Source organism: Botrytis porri (genome assembly GCF_014898465.1).
Source record: "Botrytis porri strain MUCL 3234 chromosome Unknown BPOR_010, whole genome shotgun sequence".
Classification (NCBI taxonomy): domain Eukaryota; kingdom Fungi; phylum Ascomycota; class Leotiomycetes; order Helotiales; family Sclerotiniaceae; genus Botrytis; species Botrytis porri.
The window spans coordinates 749,449-763,391 of record NW_024066084.1 but is presented as its reverse complement, the minus strand read 5'-3'; the positions used below and the strand labels follow the sequence as shown (position 1 = coordinate 763,391).

The following is a 13,943-nucleotide window of genomic DNA, read 5'->3' as shown; positions in this document are numbered from 1 at the left end:
CAATAGGTAATTACCACCTACCTACTCGCAGACATTGAACCTCTAAAAGGTCATGAATGATATTTACATACGGATTTATCGTTACACGCTTTTTCGATTTCTGTACAAGTAGTCAAGTAGTAGACGTCTTTGATGTGTAGCATAACATAAAACCATTCTGGATATACGAAAGGCATTGAATACTCCATGGATCATCGCCTTTGCTTCCTGCATTGGAATTTTGTTTGATGTTATGTGTGTCTTCTACATTTCTGCATCAATTGTTCCTTCCCCCTCCGTTCTAAGAAAGGAAGGACCCTTAAGGCAGCGAGCTCAGACTTAAAACCGTTCACTTTTACATGCACGAACAAATTCATTTCCCAAATCACATCTTTCTCATCTCCATAAGTTTTGATCTTCAATTCGATCAGAAGATTTGAGACCATAAACTTCAATTTCGGATTCAAGCCATCTCAAATATTTGGTAACCTTCGCACTGGTGGGGTACAATCGTGTCGCGACAGATACCATCTCAAGTTCTCATCACCAGAATTGATATGATATTCATGAGCGGCCAGTAAGAAAAGAGGGTAAAGGAAATACAAGGTATCACCAATTCTGCTCTCTGTATACTCTCTCAACAGAGCTAACTTTTGATATAGTTCTCAAAGGTTGTCAAGAATCAAAAGCGACATCGTCGAAATCGTCGTCGTCATCACCATGCCAAGACTTCCAACCAAAAATGATCAGATTCATCTGCTTCGCATGCAACTGGAAGAAGAGCAAAAATCATCTGCTAGTCTCCGTCATACCATCAAGGCCAAGCAAGCTACTATTGAAAGTACTCTTGCGCAGTTAAAGGATGCGAAAGAAAGTCTGATCCAAGCTAAATCTACTTCACCTTTCATGAGAAAACTTCCTGCCGAACTTCGTCTCAAGATCTATAAGCTACTCCTGGTCAATCCAAAGTTGAGTGAAACTGAATCTATTGGCAAGGCTGTCGAATATGGAAAATCTGTCAAGTTTGAACTTACTCCAGCAATCTTGAGTACCTGTAAAGCAATTCACGAGGAAGCGGAACCTATTCTCTACGGCTCCAACACTTTCATCATCGAATGCATTGGTGGTTATGGTCCAGTTGGTTCTCTTCATGTCCCACAATCACCGCTCACCAGATTTACGGATCCTAGCTTGGATGATTTTGATGATAGTGATGCAGAGGATGATTTGGAGCGCACCATGATGGGATACTCTGGAATAGAAACGTCTTTTGATTTTTCCACATTCAGCCCCTTGAAGAAGGTTAAGCGCTGGAGAATACTCACTGGTGCATACAGACCAACTCCAACCAACCCAGTACCAGCAAAGTCTTTCGTTCACTTTTGTCAAGCATTATGTCAAGAAGCTCCAACACAACCACAAAGATCTCTCGAAGTCGTCCTTGCACTTGCGAGAGTCAATAACGGTATTGCTACGATTAGGACTGAGGATACACAATACAAATTTTCGCAAGATCAAATGAACTATCTGCTTCAACCACTGAGGCTTTTGAGAGATATTAGATTGGAGTTGAACATTGCACAATTTAAGACGGACTTACCGCAATCTACCCATTTGTGCGGCGCTGGCCCTGAGTATTACTTTCCTTATAGCGAAGCCCAAACGGTCGAGGCCAATCTCGAGAGATCTATGAATTTGGCATTACCTATCGTTCAAAAATACCAGGCTATTGCGGAGGATCTTTCACCTGTTGAAAAGGTATTCAAGATGTATCAGCGATTAGAGCGATATGTAGTTTCATTCGAAAGATCTGGACATTTTACGAAGGACTTGATCACTTTGCAAAGAGGCCATGAAGCTAGTAGGAGAGAAACTCGTCATTTTGGTTGGCAACTTCCTAGTGCTTCTCTTGGCAACCCTTTCAAATCTCGCTTACCTTCATCGTATCATCCAGTGGAGCTCGCCTTTTCCAGTAAGTCAATCCTTATTCTTAAAGCACGAACTTGCTTCTATGCTCATATCTGATGCAATGTTCATCTGGAAATTGCTGACACTTAGGACAGAAGCCATCATAGCCAAAGATAAGGAGGATGTCACAGAGTTCAAAGCTGCTAGAGCTTCTGTTTTGAAAGAACTAGATCCTCAATACAGAAGAATGGTCGATGCATCTAAGAAGTTGACAGCTTTCGTCGAAAAGGAGAGACTTTCAGGAGTATTTCATGAATGTACTGGTTGTGGTGTATTTCATCAATACGAAGAAGATCCATACGAGAGTAGTCTTGGAGAAGATTTAGATCGCTACATCTATGAACTCGATAAGATTTCCAGTTTATTGAATCGAACTATGCCAGATCATATTCAGATTCAAGTACAGAAAGGAACCACAATGTATGAGGCAGCATACTTTCATTTGGAGAGAGAAAGACTTTTCCGAAAGTTACGTTGGATGCAAAAGCAAGACATTGTTGTAAAGAGTCCTTTACAAATCGCTAAATGGACAAAGCGACTTATTGAAGATATGTGGGAGGACTGTCAACGTATTAGCTGGCATAGAGAGTGTCTTTTTAAGGATGATATTACAGATATTGGTTGTAAAATCAATAAGAAATTGGGACAGGGATTGATGGAACAAGAATTGGAGTGGCTCGAAGGATTTGAGAGTGATGATGAGGAATTTCATGAATTACATTATGGAGATTAATTATTGGGGAGAGATCCGAGATGGAATTTTTGAAGTTGTCAAGGAGTGTTTACACGTGGAGAGAGATACTGGGGAGTAGCTATTGCAAAATTTGCTTATGGGAAATGGAATGGGATACGTAATGTTGTTAGTTAATGGCTGAGCTGAGCATGGCATGTTATGGCGATATTAAAATATGGGAGTATGGAATCTGGCTGACTGGCTCTTCTGGCTCTTAATACTAATTTATTGTAATTGCTACTATTATCACATGTTGATGTATTGTGCTTGTGTGATTTATTTTTTGCCTGATGTTTTTGGAAGAATGGGACATGGGAAGAATTTAAGAAATGGAAGAAATGCTGAGAGAGGAACGGGAGAGAGGGGTTAGAGGAGGCTATTAATTCGTCACCCCCTCCGCACCCCTCTCTTTTCCTTCCCTTCTTTCTTCCCCTCCACTCCACTCCACTCCCTTCTACGAAGCATTTCTTCATACAAATTGCAAAAAGCTCCATCGATACTTAGGTAGTACATTTACCCTTCATTCGCTGTATTACGGATTATACTCTCGCTACACAACACTATTGATATTTATATATCTAGATGAGATAGTGGTAGTTGAGAAACATCCAACTGTTGGGGGGTTGATTATTGAGATGATGGAGAGGATGGGATGGTAAGGGGGGTTGTAGAGGGATTGTGAGAGGGATTTGGGGAGGATATGTACTCTGTAGATTTATATAATGATTGTGAGGGTGGGTGGGTGTTGTGTTTTATAGGTTATGATTACCACTACTGAGAAAGAAAATTGAATGAAATGTTGATTAATAGATAGTTCGTATATACTTGGCAGATAGGTATATTAATATAAACGTTGTATTCATCAGATGATAGGTACCTATGGAAAAGGGAGAGGAGAATTAATTGACGAGTCGAAGTCGGTAGTGTCTAGATGGTTGATGTGAAATCTCTAATCTACATCTCACATTCCGCATCGCAAATCTCATTCCCCTCCCCAAATCATGAAAAATAAACCTATCTATCTAGTACTTACTCTTGAAATTCCCCTCCTGTCCTCCTTTCCATCTTTCCAAACTCGGGCCCTATTCCGATCTGTCTACTCCCTTCCGTACTCCCTGGAGTATCGACACTCCCCTACTCCCCTATAACCATATCAAATAAATGTAAGAGTCTTACAACTTGGAATATAAAACACAACAGAACAGATACACGATACATGGAAGATATAAAATACAAGATAAAAAATACAAGATAAAAAATACGATACACTCTCATTTCCCATCCCCATCTCCATCCTCATTCAAACGAATCAAAAGATAAATAGGAGATCTTCACTTATATATATATATATATATACACACACACACATATACATACATACACACACATACACATATATACACATATATACACAAACACACAAACAAAAGCGAAATAACAAACCTCAAACCTCATATACCAAATTCTAAACCATTATATTCATTCACATGTCCTTTTTTCTTTCCTTTTCTTTTCTTCTTCTCATCCCATCCTATCCCATCCCATCTATCCCCATCTCATCGAATCCAATCATCCCTACTCCCTACTCAATCTGGTGATATACCTCAAGCGGTGAATTTCTGCCCCATCCAATCACGCACCCGACTCTAGAGGAAAATACCAAGCTACCCCTCATCATAGATTCATACCTACATATACATATACACATTGCCAACGACGTACATCATTTACCACCTCCTCCTTTCAAAGGATTCACGTACACACCATCAACTATCGCATCTCATCATATCAATATCCTCATGCTTTAAGTTTTAATTTCTTTCTTTCTTTCATTATGTGCTATGCTATGGGTACAAAACCATGCCGGACATTACAGTACCGACGAGGACGTTGCGTTCCTCTTCAAATTTTAGCCAGTCAGGTTGCCCAACCAAGGGCACCGAGTAGCAAGTGGTATCATTCATCCCATAATTCCTCAAAACATGCTATGCAAAACACCTGTTATGCTGCTATTATTTATTCCACCCAGACGCCATGCTAAGTGTGAAACATTACCCAGATTAATAAATCCCTCCTCCTACGGAAATCGAAGTCGTCGACGACTTGAAATCCATTCCTATCATCGAAAGTTCCCACTCATCATCGTCACCATTCGCAGCGCTGGCGTATTCTTCATATTCGAACCTCGGTAGGACGAAATGATCTTGTATCAAAGATTGTTGTAGACTATAAGCCACGGCAGAGATATTATCAACCTCGACAGTATTCTTGAGAGTCGAATTTGGAAGTTTGGCGACAATTCGCATATTCGATTTCCCCATCGTAAAGTCGGTTACCTCTTCATATGAACTATTCACTGCGATGTATTGTTCAACCTCATCGTTGAAGCGAACACATTTTCTTGAAGAGGTCGATGTAGGGGATGATCTGCCGGAAGAAAGGGAAGGTAGGGAAGATTCCATCGATTCCGATCCAGCCGATGGTGAACGTTTCAATAATACATCGCATATTCCTCGTTGTTTAAGAATCGGCTTTACATTGACGTCTGCGTATGACATTGATCTCGTCAGTTTTGGTCGACAATCCATATCCATTGGAGAAGAAAATAAAGATTTCGAGGAATCTGGCTTATGGAGTGGTCCGTAAAGCCATGTTGTATCATGATCTTTTTCCCTACTATTGCGTTAGCCTTGCGCTGACAAGAAACCCCAAGTTAAAGGTACCTACCAGCCAAATGTTGATGGATCGATTGTTTTCAGGTTGGATCGTTTCTTCGCCCAACCTCTCCAAGATGCATTCTCTAATCTCTTGCTATTTTCATATGCGGTACGATGTGATTGAATGAATTTCCAAGACGCCCATAAATCCTCTTCTGGCCAGTCGTGTGCGAGGTAATCTACATGATGTGATGGTATAACTCGAACACCCAAGTCATCCACGGTTTCGGTGATATCGCAAGGCTCAGTGGATTCCGGTAGCTCTGAAAGTTCGGATGCTGGCGATTGATCTGAAGGAGAGAGGGTTGTTGGAGTACTGCATACTGATATATCATCTTCGAGGTATGTCGGTTGTAGTGTTGGAGATTGAAGGTAGTAGTCGACTTGAGCGTCATATTCCTCCTTTGGAACCTGATCCTCGTTGTTGTTATTCCATTGTATATCGTCATACCTTGGAAATTCGAATTCATCATCCTCGGCATCGTCCATACAGATAACTTTCAAGGCTGATATCTCGGGTTGACGAATGATTCGCGGCGCAACATCGACCAAATCCGTTCGATCCACCCACTCAAAATATTCATCTTCTCTGGAGAGATCCATTATTTTTTTGGTTGATAGTTATTGAATTGATAGAGGGAATCCAAGTTCGGTGGGAACATTAAAAGATAAGTTGATTCAAAATTGTGGTCGTGTGAGGGAAAATATATGTAAAAACTCCTTTGTGAAATTTGATTGATGAGTGAGAGTTGGTACGGTATTGATTGGTATGATGATACCTACTAACACGCACACTAACAAAATCCGTTGGGGTAGCTTAACGGTTTTTCGAGCTTTTTGATACAATCCCAACGTCAAAAAAATCCCCAGACAAAAATCAAATTCGCATCGCAAACATGGTATGATATGTGGATGGTTCTGGTGTGAAAGAATTGGCAAAATGTTTTGATGGGTATAAAAGTTCTTTCGAATCTGTTTTATAACTTTTCCTGATTAGCATTAACTAAAACGGATAACTAGTGAAATTGAAGTGTGAAGAAATTGTTGAGATTCTGGGGTAAAGTCATGCAAGGAAGTGGATGAGGGTGGATGACGGATGGCGGATGATGGTGATTGATGGTGGATTTCTCGGGATAATGCTGTGACTATGATACATATATGAATAAAAGGAGGACGGCTTACTTGTGTTATTGTGGTGATTGTGTGGTGATTGTGTGGTATTTGTGGTATTTGTGGTATTTGTGGTATTTGTGGTCTTTGTGGTATTTGTGGTCTTGTGTGGTCTTGTGTGGTCTTGTGTGGTATGTGTGTGTGGTATGTGTGTGTGGCATGTATGGATGTATGGATATGGATATGAATATGGATCATGGAAGGAAGTAAAATATCCAGCGGACAACGGATGGTGGACACACTTTATGGATACTAACAAGCCCACGTCCCAGTCTAAGCCCAAGCCATTGATGATAGTAATAAAGAATTATGGATTATAGATTAAAGATTATGGCTTGTATGGATAATAGTCCGATCTTATATATATACTCCGTACAGAGCGTGCAAGAGAGAAAGAGAGCGTACAGACAAAATCCCGAGCGGATTATGAAAATAAGAATAAAGGTAATTTAGATATTATTTTAGTTCTTACTTAAATTCCGTCATACCATATATTATACTCATTACTACTTCGTACTTTTAATACATACAAGCAAGCAAGCAAGCATTAAGATCCTACCTTGAACAATCAAACCTTCCAAAAGTATTCTAGCCGAGCCACCGAGCCTTATGCTAATGAGCAATCATGTGCCAAGTATACCTAGTAGTAGATAGGTATGATACAATCGATATCACATCAATGTTGTAAGATTACATTTTTGATCGTCCGTCCTGAACTTGTGCGGAGAGTGCTGAGATCTAGTTTGTTTGATCTAGATGGGTTTGATTATATCACATTTCTGAGGACTAAAGAGAGAAAAAAGAAGTAAAACAGAAATTAAATAAATAGAAAAGATGTTTTATTGATTTGAGTGCATTTGATTGCATTTGATTACCGCTTGGGCCGTTACATTCCTCGATGAATTGATATGGTTGTGAGATTAGAGGGAGGATAGATCTATATTTTGTGGTTGGTGATAGATAGATAGTCTGATGGTTTTGTTCTTAGGTAGGTTGGTAGGTATGGACGGTGTCTATGTATGGAGGTAAATGAAGGTATATGTCCGGATGTGGAAGAGATGGAGAGATTATTACTAGGTAGAGGGAGATTACTCGAGGTGCTAGGTATGTATGTATGTATGTATAAATTCTTTCTATTCATTCATTCATTTATTTATTCATACGTTTATTCATGTTCATACCAGATACTAGATACTAGATACTCAATACTTAATACTAAATACTAGATAAAATAAAATAAAATCACAAGGTAAACCAAAATATGAAAAACCAAATTATCTGCAGAGTAGTACTCAACCTGCTAGATAGTCACTTCACACACTTACCGCCCTACCGCACCCGGGGGGGATCGCGAATGTTTCCTTCCTGTCCCTAATGGTCGAGGTAGTGATCTTCACTGCGCTGTCAAAGCATACGTCGGTACGTGATATTTTATTCATCTAAATTAAGTTGTGAAGATCTTTTTGGTGTGGGTTTGGGGTATGATTATTCGAGCTACTGTATTCCACGGACTTTTCGGGTGGTTTATTTGTGGTTTGTTTTTACATCATTGGGAATGCGGATTCGGTCTCTAGATCTATCTGGGAGGTAGGTAGTTCCTCTTTTCTTGGGATAGACGGATCGAACGGTACCGGTATTATACATCCATCTAGTACAGAGATGGAGGTACTTTTGAGGACGGAAGCACGAAGAGATGGAAAAAGGGAATACGGACGGTATGATTATGTGATACACGTCTCAAACATACAAGACCCTTTTCTAGTTGTGATTCATGAGATCTGATCCAAGGCGAGGAACGACTGGCGTGAATGTGTCTCGAGATGTGGTTCTAGAATTGCGCGTAAGGTCATATGGATTCTTTCTTCATCTGAGCCATGTCTCCATTGCTATTTGCTGTGCGCTTCAATTCGATTCGTCAATGTGGTCAATGTCCTTCCGCGTTCCTCTTTCCATCCACTAGAACTAGATCTGGATGAGAATGAGGCGAAACGTTATGAAGAGCTGGAGTAACTTGGGACATCGTATATCTTCCTCCTCTCCTCCACGTGATCGGAACTCGGATACCGGACTTCCCATTCCCAGGACATTTTCCGTATTCTGCCCCTATATCACGAGATTGGACACTTGATAGTATGTAACGTTGAATACGTGAAGTCATAGTGGGTGGATAAACTTTGGGAATGACATTATTACATTCATTACATTCTGCGGTCGACCAATATCAAGATTTGCTATATTTACTATGTTTGGTATGGTAACTATATGGTCGATTTCGATAATATAAAATGTACTCGAGTACTCGAGTAAGATTATCTGCAAAGCACTTCTTACTCTGTAGGTGCTTAGATTTTCGGGGACCGCACTTCCCCATATATGCATATCGGACCCCCGCTTTTCGGTGTTGGGAATCTTGGAATGCTGGGGTGGTGTAATGGAAGAGTGGCTTGGTGGATGGAATGAATGAATGGAATGAATGGATGGACATGGATGGAATGAATGGATGGACATGGATTCTAGGAATGAATGGATGGACATGGATTCTAGGGAGATGGGGATGATGTGAAGGCGCCCCACGTTACACGTTACGAGCATGGAGGTGGGAGCCGCGGTTATGATGAGGTAGAGGAGAGACAGATGGACAACTACATGGCTCGAGAAACAACTAGCTAGATAGACAATGATACAGTTAGTTGGATACATACCTACGACAACGATACACCTCCACAGCGAGCCAAGAATCCCAAATCTAACAAATACACCATCTTATACACCTCAGAGATCATCTTACAAAACTCATTAATTGAGAAACACATATCAACACCCACACATACACACACACAACAATACAAAAACTACAATCGATATACCAAGCATACTATGTGTGTCATTGCAATAGGTAGTGTACTACTGTAGTATACATGGAAGGTTACTTAGCCTGGAAGAAGGTCTTAGGTGGAGTTCAGCTGGGGATTAGCATTGATGAGATGACATGTATGCACGGTATGATACGTGATACCGAGTAAAGGAGATCGATCGCGAGACTTGTGATTGTTGTTTTGCTTTTGGATTTGGACTTTGTTTTTTGGTGATGAGGTGCTGGGTGGGTTAGTTGCATGAGTAGGTAGGTGGGTGGAGTGTGTAGATTACATAGGGTATAGTTAGTATAGCATAGTATGATATGGTATAATACAGCATAATATAATATGATACCTAGCTAGCACAAAGTATATAACCTGGAGTACACAATCTGGAGTCTGGAATCTGGAGTAAGGAAACTCAGAGACGTGGCTATCAAACATACATGAAGATTTACCGACATCTCGACATAAACACCCAGTAAGTAACCAAGTAAGGTTATGCAAATCAGCAAAAGAACCTACACGGAGTCAAGGACTCAAACCAAGTGTCAGTCCAAGCAGACTTGACACCGGGAGAAACAAAATGAAGAAGACGAAACAAAGTTTCAATGAGGGAGAAGTGTGGTATCAGGTGTCAGTCAGGTGTGTGAGATCTTGGGTATTAGGTACTAGGGGCTAGGTATGGATATGGAAATGGAAACGCACTGGATCCGTGAAATGGATGCTCGCACTCTTGGGCCTGGGCAGTGGAAAGATTTTGCTGGGGGGATGCGAGGATGGGATTTCATGGCTGTGAAAGTTTCGAGAAAGGGACTGTGCTGTGTTTGGTATTGGGATGTTTTCATAGCGGTAGTTGGGGTGTGGATGAGTTATGTTATACCGCCTTTGTTAGCTAGGATTAGTTTCTATACTGTGGTTTATGGAATAAGTTATATCACATCGCTTTTTTTTGCTGGTAGAATAAGCTTTTTTTTCTCAATTCTTATTTATTCTATATATATATATGAATAATAAATTATTCTTTATAAAATACAAAGATATTAATGTTTTTATAAACCCTATAAAATGGCGGTATGATATAACTTATTCCATGTGTAACTATAGTAGGCAGAATGATTCGATTGCTGGCAAAACAAAAGCGGTGTAACATAACTTATTCCGTATAAGTCGGTATGGTATGTAAGGGGTAACTTCTTCAAAATTACATCGATCTCTATCTCTATATATCTCGAATATTCTCAAGATGGAACTATATGAATCATTAATATCATTATTCCTCCTATTCCTCCTCTCCTTCCTCCATTATCGAAAAACTCTAAATAGAAATAACTTCCTCTATTGTTTCTACAACTAAAGCCCAGATGTCTACCTTCCTAAGCATAGTACAGAAATCAGTGATCGACTCTATATGACAAGTTACCAAATAAGTAGCGTGTATACCTAAACCATCAGTGCAATTAGTCCCAGAATCCGATATACTTTCTCACCTGCGCCAACGCTCGATCTTCACGAAATTTTAAAATGTCGTCTCTTTTGGTCTTTGTATGTATGTAAATTATGGGATAGTTGCACTATGATCTGCGACTATAGCAGCTACTAGATGTGCGCTCATCGAATTATCGAGGTTGGTTCTGAGGGAGGGATGTAATCTTACTTTGGCTTACGTGAATGGATGGTCTGGTCGGGTCTGGTGCTGGTGTTGTCTTGTCTTGTTGAGCAGGCAAGAGTCTGGCTGGTGAGATAGATAGCTAGATAGCTATTGTCTACAGACAGAGTAATATAGTAAAAATGAATCTGACAAGTTCGGAAAGCTAAACAGGACGAGACGAGACGACGAGACAAGGCTTGCAGGTTTTGAACAAGCTCTTCACTCACTCCCGGGTAAGAATTCAATCTCATCTGCCAACTCAAAGCTTAAGTTTTCTTGGGGGGACAGACTCCAAGTTTGCGAATGGTAACCTTACTAAGAAGAATACAGTCTCGTGTGAGTTGGATACATCTAACTATCCGTTTCCATCAGAGAAAGGTCTTACATCTGGGATTTGATGATCCACTATTAATTCATACTATTGATGCTTATTTGAGACGAAATAAGAATGAATAGCTTTCTCATTTAGCTTTTAGTTTTGAGAAAATGATAATTTTTTAATCATCGAGGAGTGATTGGATCTTGTTGATGTAATTAGATGTTGGTATGGATGGTGATGGGTGCCGCTTGCTAATTGTTCATCTCTTGCGATGTGATTGTATGAACGACCTTTTTCTTGTTGCTTATTGCTTATTGCTTATTGCTTATTGCTTATTGTAATGATTTATTTGATTACCTTGCGGTTATCTTACCACCTTCCCTTCTCTTTTTCATTCTCTCAATAATCAATAGTTTCCCTCACATTTGAATGTCATCAAACATATCACGTATAATGCCCACTCATCAGTCGCCTTGTCTACTCCGTACAGAACCTACCTACATACATCACCCCCAACTCACCCAAAAGGTTCAACATCGGACCCCTCGGACCGAAGAAAATCCATTCCATTTATTCGCTTACCCAATTAGTTTCTCTCTCTCTCTCTCCAAACAGGATAAGAATTCGTATCGATTATCCAATCAGACACCCTAGATGCCCAATCCCCTATCTTCCCCTCTCGTTCTTTCATCATCATGTCTCCATATCTAGCATTTACACATTCAGCTATTGCAAGATAGATCGCAGCTAAGTGCTAGTATTGGTTGTTCCCTTATCGAAATAGTAGATGGTTGGATATGCTGTCATCTCAAGGTTTGTACGAAGAAGGTGGTAGTGAGGGGTCTTTTGATACTTAGGTGGGTAGGTAGGGCGGTACAGGTACTTTTTTGAATGGCGAGGATATTACTCTAGGGGGGTTAATAAGCTTCGGGGTGTTGGGTTGAATGCAGGGAATGATAGTCATCTGATTGATCATTGATGATGAATGATGACGAGATACCTTTTTGAGGCTGACTTGATTGTACAGTATGGAATGGTATGGTGTGTTTGTGTATCCGAGGATATTTATGCAAGAAGTTGTCTGCTACCTAGTGATTTATTATGGTGTTCTGAGAGGAAGAGGATAGTGACTAGTATGTTCACCATCTTCTATTACCAGGCTCTAATAATATCAAAAACGCATTCATTGATTTCCCGAAATGAGACTGTAGAGGGAGACGGCACGTTCGATGATGACATAGCTAATACGGGTGCCGAAGAGAATGTGTAAACAAGTACTCGTATCATCATCTCAAATTTGTTAAATGGAAATTGTGAACTCATCACTCCATACTATTTCACGTCTTATCTCTCTGCACAATGCCAAAGTCCCCATCACAATTCATCTTGAGATGATAATCTCACAGCTGGGAAGCAAGCAAGCAATGTGCTTGAGATTCGTAGCTTTAACGATGCATAAAAAATATATCTATGGGTTCCAATCATTTTCCCCTTGTCTTTCGTACGTACGAGCTGCAGAAACTATATCTCTTCAGATAAGAGAACACAAGTGGTGAGTCTCTGGATGTATGAATGATGAGAATGGGAATGGTTAAATTCGAGAGTATTCCAACCGATCGATTGGTTGCTTGAAAGATACAATAACACTCTTCGTATCGCGTCTAGCGATTGATCTCACCGGGTAGAATCAGTTCAATAATGTAGACTACACGGCACCGATAGATCTTACTCAAGATCCATCCAAGATTAACTCAAGCATGGAGAATGGCATGAATGGCATGAATGGCTTAGAATGAAGGATAGTTTCTTCTTTGGTTGTTGTCGGTAGCTGTTTTTGCCTATCGATCTATTGATGTTGTTGATTTGGAGTATGGGAGAACTGGCTTCAATTTTCTTGATACCTTGATTCTACTATTGTGGGGGTTTAATGTGTTTATATATGGAATGAAAGAGGAAAGCGCGTGTAGTAAGTTGGGTTATGTTCTATTGTATGTTTGTTCTAAGAAACCTGTTGGAACTTGAGGTAAATCTTTCGAAGATCTATCTCCAGCTCAAGATTTCATACCATGTCATATCATCATGTTCATCGGCACCATTCTACCCTTCCCATTGAGACCTTTCATCCTATCTCCTCATGAGATATCTAGCAATTTTATGCAAAAGCCACTCCTGAGATTCTAGCCCTAGATTTCAAGCTCTTCTTTTCTAACTAGATTCCCGACGCGAACCATCCAGAATATCCTGACAACATCCTAATACCATTTCTTAAATCTAGAAATGAAGTTCCAGATGGCCGTCTTTCCTATTTCGTTTAACGAGTCTCCTATTTTCAAGCTCGCACGTGTATGTTCTTACCATGAACTAATGCGCGGAATTCGAATCCTTTTGAGAGAAAGAATCGAACTTATTGACTCGGTGTGATATGAAATTCAGCGGTGTCGTAAGAGGAAGATTCTGACCTGTGGTCTCAATATTTATAGTCGAGTGTACCACCATGGTCTATGGGTAGATAGATGTACTATTTTTGTATCCGCTGTATTGATAACGAGAG

General features: G+C 40.2%; 2 protein-coding genes across 2 annotated transcripts; one reads left to right on the top strand and one right to left on the bottom strand.

The window, feature by feature from the left end:
* The first annotated feature begins 272 nt into the window (after positions 1–272).
* EAF01_007681 (uncharacterized protein) lies at positions 273–2,881 on the top strand. Its single transcript, XM_038915937.1, has 3 exons — positions 273–585; positions 642–1,951; positions 2,043–2,881. The coding sequence occupies exons 2-3, from the start codon at positions 700–702 to the stop codon at positions 2,678–2,680; spliced, it is 1,890 nt and encodes a 629-aa protein (XP_038768408.1). The 5' UTR covers positions 273–585; positions 642–699; the 3' UTR covers positions 2,681–2,881.
* A 1,425-nt stretch (positions 2,882–4,306) lies between these two features.
* On the bottom strand, positions 4,307–6,708 carry EAF01_007680 (uncharacterized protein). The gene is made up of 3 exons (XM_038915936.1): positions 6,580–6,708; positions 5,408–6,380; positions 4,307–5,353 (listed from the first exon to the last, which is right to left on the bottom strand). The coding sequence occupies exons 2-3, from the start codon at positions 5,998–6,000 to the stop codon at positions 4,741–4,743; spliced, it is 1,206 nt and encodes a 401-aa protein (XP_038768407.1). The 5' UTR covers positions 6,001–6,380; positions 6,580–6,708; the 3' UTR covers positions 4,307–4,740.
* Between the last annotated feature and the right edge of the window lie 7,235 nt (positions 6,709–13,943).

What these genes read in the sequence shown, in the direction of transcription:
- EAF01_007681 (XM_038915937.1), top strand. Translation starts at nt 700, where the DNA reads ATGCCAAGACTTCCAACCAAAAATGATCAGATTCATCTGCTTCGCATG. An exon ending in AGTGGAGCTCGCCTTTTCCA is followed by an intron (nt 1,952 to 2,042) that starts GTAAGTCAATCC and finishes CACTTAGGACAG; the next exon opens with AAGCCATCATAGCCAAAGAT.
- EAF01_007680 (XM_038915936.1), bottom strand. Translation starts at nt 6,000, where the DNA reads ATGGATCTCTCCAGAGAAGATGAATATTTTGAGTGGGTGGATCGAACG. An exon ending in GATCCATCAACATTTGGCTG is followed by an intron (nt 5,354 to 5,407) that starts GTAGGTACCTTT and finishes ACGCAATAGTAG; the next exon opens with GGAAAAAGATCATGATACAA.